The 7,717-nt window shown below is 31.7% G+C and overlaps 1 protein-coding gene across 1 annotated transcript in view; it reads left to right on the top strand.

The window, feature by feature from the left end:
- Positions 1-3,316: 3,316 nt before the first annotated feature.
- Positions 3,317-7,717, top strand: part of LOC111085023 (MAM and LDL-receptor class A domain-containing protein 1-like) — a 6,797-nt gene continuing 2,396 nt past the window's right edge. Inside the window, exons 1-3 of the mRNA XM_022381979.1 lie at positions 3,317-3,468; positions 4,646-4,776; positions 5,603-5,725. Of these exons, the coding sequence (XP_022237687.1) occupies positions 3,371-3,468; positions 4,646-4,776; positions 5,603-5,725 (352 nt within the window). The 5' untranslated portion in view covers positions 3,317-3,370. The remainder of the gene's footprint in view (positions 3,469-4,645; positions 4,777-5,602; positions 5,726-7,717) is intronic.

Genomic DNA, 7,717 nt, shown 5'->3' with positions numbered 1-7,717 from the left:
GTACGTAGGTGTAGTAGTTAGTTTTTTTCGGTTTTTTAGTTTAGTTTCTATGTGTATGTTTGTTTGTTAGTATATATATATATATATATATATATATATGCACGTGCAGAAACATTTTGTATTGAAACCCTTCTTTCGAAACAAAAAGCAGGCTGAACTTTATGTAGTGAATTCTTTCCCTTTATCGTATTAAAGTAAAATCGGGTTAGATGTCACCCTACTGACATCTTTTGGAAAACACGTAAATAGTAGCCTTGTAAATTTACCTTTACTATTCAGGAAGTTTATAGAGTGACAATATACAATGAACCACAAATCAGTTATTTTGAAAATACTATAACAAGGGCGACTTTATTTATTTTTGAGGTTAACGATATAAACAAAGAGGTTCATGCATTTTTTTTCCTTACATATTTTTTGTTGTCCTCGAAAGTGTGTTCTAATGCCCGCATAGCACACGAAATATTTTTAAACGTATTTTCAGTTGCAAGCAAAACGTTTTAGTTAAAAGCCACAATGTTGTTTAATTGTTTTCTAAGAACTATGTTATAAGATACATAATTTTGTGAATCGAATGGTGGACGACTTTGTCCCACGAGAAAGAGACTAACTACACTCTTGTGCAATCAATAGCAAATGGAAGTTACGTTTAACTGTGTAACAGGCTCGTTCAGAAAGGAAATATGTATATAGAGCTAATAAGAAGATCCGTTGTGTGTATGTCGACAAGAACCTCAGCTAACTAGTGTGCAGTGAGGAATGTTTCCGCGCCTTGTTCAGGGTGACCTTCATGACTAAAACTGTGGGTGTATGGATACTCTGATATTAATATTGTAGAAGAAAAAACAAAATAAAACAAAAAAGGAACAACTAGCGCAACTGTTCTTTTAGCACGCTTCTATTTTTTTTTTTCTTTTGATGATTGTTAACCCAAAACACAGCATGACACTGTCGAACGTGTCACTGTAATTCAATGTGCATTTTCAGTGAGATAACTTAATAACAAACATTTTCTGTTTGAAAGGGTACGCGTACCAAACACTGCAGCGGAAATTATGCACAACGAAGTGTTCCCCTAATTATTGTTATTTGACCAATGTAGACACACGGTGCACCGTATTGGAATATCGATATACATGTTTTAGCGCATAAGGTATCAAAAAGTCATTTACAAAATGCTTATGTTGACAAAATGATTTTATAAAGCAATTTGTACAATTCGACAGAGGCACACAGCGTTATGTCTGCGTACTTACATAGCTAGAAATCGGGTTTCGATACTCTTGGTGGAAAGAGTATAGATAGCCCATTGTGTAGCTTTGTGCTTAATTACAAACCACCAACCAGCAATTCCACATCCCATAAACTACCTTGAACTTTAACGAATTAGTACCCTGAGATGTCGCTAGGAGCTTAAAAGATTTGGGGCTCTGGCCCATAGACGTTGGAATTTTCGGCGTTTCAGTAAGATATCGATCATGGTTTTCTTTTCTGATTTTTCAAGACACCAACTGAGGATTTGGGGCACTGTCAAAAAGAATCGGGACGCGGGTCCAGTGCCTAGCGACGCTTCTGACCCTCTTGCTTACCATAGGGACGTACTTGGTAGGCCCGCTACGCTATTTGTATTTCCATGGGCCATATGGATGTACTTTGATAAGGGTTTCTACGCTGAATCCAATAAAATAAACTAATAACTCAATTAAATATAAATTTATAGATATTTTATCAAATTTCCCAATTTTTTTCCCTCATCTTGAGGGCTTATTTGGGCTAAAGAGTATGTTGAGTAGTTTGTTTTTATCAATTATTATTATTACAAAATACACATTCTTTAATTTTACAAAATCAATACGACATTTGTGAGTCGAGAAAATCAAACATAAAATATGTATTCTGCTATAGAGAAGAATATAAAAAGTTCTTGTTTGAAAAGCTACTTTTTTAATCAATAGAAATAATATATGAAGAATATGAATAAAAACAAACTCTCACTGTTCGTGGAAGAGTTATGTAAACAACTCTCACAGTGTGAAACAAAAAGTTGTGAATATAAAAATCATACTTTGAAGATGAATTTATAACCAAAATGTTACAGTTTGGAGAATGTATCGTTTGTCTTTAAACGCAAAACAACATAATGAGTTATCTGTGCTATGCCGACTACTAGTATGGAAACCCGATTTTTAGCGTTATAAGCCTTTAGACTTACAGTTGAGCCACGGGATGAGGGGGGGGGGGCGATATATATTGTACAATTATTACTTAATTAAAGGAGATATAATGGAAGAAAAATGCACTGTATGAAAAAAGTCATTGTAAAAGCAATTTCTATCTGTTAAAAAAAACGTTAAGATAAATATCACACCTGAAAAGGAACATTGTAAACGTAAGCGTGTTTATTTAGGAGATATACGATCCCCAGGTGAATCAGCGGTAAATTCACGGATATGCGATGCTAATATCCGGGACTCAATTCATCGATGGGGACAATGTTCATATATCCATCTTGTAGCTTTGTGCGAAAAACAAATAAGTATTCCTAGGAAAAATTATATGTATCTTCTGAAAATCCTTGCATCAAAACGTTCCCTGTTGCCTCAACGGTACCTCTGAGGGCTTATAACTCTACAAGTCGGGTTTCGATACCTTCAAAGAATACAACAAGCTCAAATGCTCTGTCCTCCAATGAATCATCGGTAAGTTTACGGATTTACAATGCTAAAATCTGAAGTTCGTTTTCCATTGTGGACAGAGCGCAGATAGTCTAACTTGTAGCTTTGCGTTTAAACAAATACGAAATATTTCGAATGTTTTTAGTTATACAGAGTCTCAGTTGTCGTTTATGTCTATGCTTAAACTGATTGAATGTAATTTAAGACATAATTGCATAAGGTTTAATTGTGACATATCAACTTAGAATTACAAAGAAAAACAACTAATTATTTTCAATCGTTTGGGCAATTTTATGATATGCTTTTCTCGTAATACACGTACACATCATAGAACATAATAATGAAGAATAACTTTCTGCTACATAAGAAATATCACAAGATTGGGACAATCTTAACAAATTTTCGAGAGTCTGATCCATCGATCTCGTAAAGCAAGTAGTGGCCTTGACGAAAGAGTTTCGAAAGAATGCTTTAAATATTCAATGTCAGAGACAACAATTTTGTGAAAAAGTAGCTAAAAATAGTAAAAAGTTTTTTCCATTTGCCATGTTGACCCAGAAGTAGGAGATAAGTCAAAATATTATCAGTTTTTGCGAAGAGAATGCCTTTCCGTTTTAACCTCATTACACCTCAAAACAAGTCCCTGGTTGCCACAAGGCAGCGAAAGCCACTGTTTTTTAGATATTTGGCTCCATATGTATAACATGGACAAAGGAACAATTAAAGTTCTCATCAGAAGCGAAACCAATATCACGTCAATGGCAGACCACTTCTCGGGGAACAGTGACAACAGGTGAGTCACTTTTTCATATAACTGAATGAATGTTCTTTTTTTTTGTACACCATTATTTCGATATAATTGTGATTACTAAATTATTCCTGATAATAATTAGTCCCACTAAGGCTTTTCTTAACAGCAGAAAAAATCATTATTACGCAGTATAATGTTTCTTTAACATATTCATAGACAAGTTTGAAACGTGAAAAATCATGTTTTCCTACGTAAGAAAAGAAAAATGCTTTTTTTAGACCAATTTGTATAATATATATGTATATATTATTTGAAGCAAATTCTTGTTTTTATTTAAAAGGATATATAAAAGCACTATTCGCGTTAAAAAGTATTAATTCTCTGTTATTAACATCAAATTACCTAATGCTCCAATTTACTACAATTTAACATGCGTTTACTTACTATCAATGTAAGTAAAAAAACGAAGGTTTTTCGGATTTTTTGGTACAGTTTTCGCGTTGCAATTTACGCTAGACACACTTTGATTCCAGATTCCACTTTGCAAAACACTAATCATGAATTTGGACAAAAACTACACTTGTGATATAATCAGTTTATTTTTTGAAGAAATGGCTGAATCAACGTCACAATTTCCATATCCCAAAATGTATATGTGTATATGGCAGATTTGAAACAGTCATGTGACTCGATTGTGAATTTCGTAAATTCTGTAATAAAAATTACCTTTTGCACCATTCCATGAGATTTTGGATCAGAAAGATTAGGATAAAATATGAAAGTTTTAAGGTTAATACTTCAATATACGTTTATCTATCACCTGTTGAATGTAAGAATATACTTGAAGAAGCTTATTGCAAACATAAATATCAAAATTTATTTAAAGAAAATGCCTTATATTGGTTAAATTTGATTATTTAATTAATTTCAGTGCTTGTGGTCCAAGTGGAAAAATACTACCATTCATTTCACTTCGACCACTGTTGGATATGTTGATGAAATCTTAACATGACATCTTAAGCTTATTGCCATAACTAAAAGGTTTGAAGATTTTGACATTCACTTCTTCACCATTGAAAATAAAAATGTAAAAGATTAGGAACACCTAATTATTTTCGACCTACAGCATCATTTTAGTTTTGACGTGTCTTCTACAACAATATACTACAGGTTGCATTATGTACAGTGTTTTTTTTTCTTTATAAATCTTTTCGTAAAGGTGGCAGAATTATAAGAAGACTATAGGCAGAATAAAGAAACCATTTCAGATAATTATTGAAATAGAAGAAGGTTCGAATTTCCCTAGTCACGTGGCTGTGGATAACCTGCAGCTTAAACATTGTGTACGAGGTACGAAAGTTTTTTGTATTTTATCAAAGATTTCTATATTTTTTCAAATGAATAAAATTACCAAAGGACAGAAATGGTATTCAAGTACACATACGGACGACTTGAAATAAGAAACTTACCGCAATACGACGCACGCGTATTTTGGAGAAAATCAAGTTTCCATTAAACTTATGGTATCATGGAAAGGACCATATGCTTGGAAGACATTTAAACATAAGTATTGTGTGCATATTAATCAAAACAAGTGTTTAATGTGCACATTTTGTATGCTAAAGTGAATTTTTATTATTATAATGATTATAAGTACAAACACATTATAGTAAATTACAGATATAAAACCGCGGTTTTCAACCGATTTTATGGTTCAGTCTGCTGCTCAAGTAATAAACAACAACAAATGATAAACTGTCGTAATTTATTTAAAACAGTTAAGTTAATACTGTAAATTACTGATTTTATCTTCGAAATTATAAGGCAAATTATTATTCGTCTATGTTTTCATCAACCTTGCAATAGATATTATTTATTTATCCAACATAAAAACTAGTCATACAGTTTAAATTTACATTTAGGGTATGGCTTTATGTACTTGTGTATTTAACTTCTAATAACAAAAGATCGTAATTTCACATGATTTCATGGACATTCTGGTGGATTACATTTAATTATATATCTTACTTCATTCCATTGGACTTTAACGAAGAATTGGATGTTATTGTGTTATGAAAACTACATCCATTATGTCAGATTGCCTTGAAGTACATATCATTGATAATTTTGAGTGTGAAACAAAATTTTATTCTTTTGATCTATTCTTTGTCACTAGAAACGTACATTCCTTGTGAACCAAATCACTTCCAGTGTGAAAGTGCGTCCTGTATTGACAGAAACAAGGTGTGTGACATATACCGCGACTGTCCAGAAGGGGAAGATGAAGAACAGTCGTGTGGTGAGAATTCAAACATGAAAATATATTTTGAAATATTAAATACAAGCTTAAACATCTCTGAAGATCAAAATAAAGACTCTGAAATAAAGATTCTTTCTAAACATATATTAGTGTTGGTAAAGACCTCTGTTTAAAGGTCAAGTTATCAATATAAACTTTCCTTAAAGTACAGAATATAGAATTGATTGTGTCTTAGAAATTCTCAAAAATAATAAATAACTTAACTCTGTCAAAGACTATTAGAATAGAGGTAAAAGGTATCTTTTACATTCAGTATACAGGTGTAAATGATTCTCTGAAATCCAAGTTTATACACGTGTGTGTGTCTTTAAATATGTAACTTCTATAAACTACACTAATTAATATATATAAATATATATATATATTGATCTTACTCCATCTCTCCACATACTCAACTTATCACCACATACCCAATATATCACTACATACCCAATATATCTCCACATACCAAATTTATCACCACATACTCAACTTATCACCACATACCCAATTATCACCACATACCCAATATATCTCCACATACCAAATTTATCACCACATACTCAATATATCTCCACATACCCAATTTATTACCACATACCCAATTTATCACCACATACTCAACTTATCACCACATACCCAATTTATCCCCACATACCCAATTTATCTCGACATACCCAATTTATCACCACATACCCAATATATCTCTACATACCCAGTATATCTCGACATACCTAATATATCACCCCATACCCATTATATATCCACATACACAATTTATCAATTTACTTCTTTCCCTATCCACACTGTTTTATGTCAGCCCAATGTTCTTAACATACATAATTATTCAAGTAGTGACTTCAACCTCTTGTTCACTAACTATTTTTTTGTTGAAAAATAATGTATATTTCACGTTTACAAGTTCCAGAAGGTATAATAGGTATTATTAATTTTTTTTGATTTATTACCAAATGTTCTAGTCTATAATTACAGATATTTCACCAAAGAATTAAGAAATTGTCTATGCTTATATGTTGATTTTAATATAGTCTTAAGGTCACTTTGTAAAATATTTTGAGGACATTTATTACCTTTCTTCGTTTAGATAAACAGAAACTCGTTACTTGAGTTGCTTTAATGGATATTATCTAGGCTTACCTTATGTCATAGAGAGACGTTACATTTTCTCACATTTATATATATATATATATATGTATACTGGTTACAAATTGAGTGTTGCAGGTTTAGCAGAATCACAAAGTTTTATAACTTGTGATTTCTTCACTACTAAAAGTCATATGTTGAATAAACAGTTTTGTTTAACAAACAAAAAATTTAGAACTCGGGTTCTGATTTGGACTCAACATTACTTTCTAGATAAAATGGACAATAAAACGGTCAAAACAAACAAAGAGACTTTTGAATTAGTAGATTCAACTCAACAAAAAATAGTTTCTAATGGGTAGCTGAAAATTAATTTAGTGTTACCTTATCACAAGGCATTTAATCTATAAGCAAAACATTTTCAACCGTAAATATAAACGATACTTAGAAATCGGCAGCTACAAAGAAATTTCCCACAATGCCTAAAAAGGTTAGATAATTTCATTAATATAAGCCAGTAAGCCTAAAATAATAAAAAAATCACACTAGACTGCAAATATTTTTGTGTTTTTGCACACTTTTAAAGGACTAATTAAGAGAAATGTATGTTTAAAAAACATCTGTAGATTAGTATGATTTTTATCACTACCTTAGGCCTCTTGATTTCATTGTTTCGCCGAATTTTGTTGTTTAAAACCATAACGCTAGAATAAGAATGGGGAGGGGGAACCCAGATACACAGTCATTGTTGGTTGCAATTGTTTGACTAATAAATTTTCTTTAACCTCCCTCTTATTTATATGTATCTTTTTCCATTTCCCTCTAGAATATTTTGGGTAAGTTCTCACGATGTTAACTAATTAATTTTTGTTTATGTTAATTGTAAAT

This window comes from Limulus polyphemus, unplaced genomic scaffold (assembly GCF_000517525.1).
Source record: "Limulus polyphemus unplaced genomic scaffold, Limulus_polyphemus-2.1.2 Scaffold10, whole genome shotgun sequence".
Classification (NCBI taxonomy): domain Eukaryota; kingdom Metazoa; phylum Arthropoda; class Merostomata; order Xiphosura; family Limulidae; genus Limulus; species Limulus polyphemus.
This window is presented reverse-complemented; position numbering and strand designations above follow the sequence as displayed.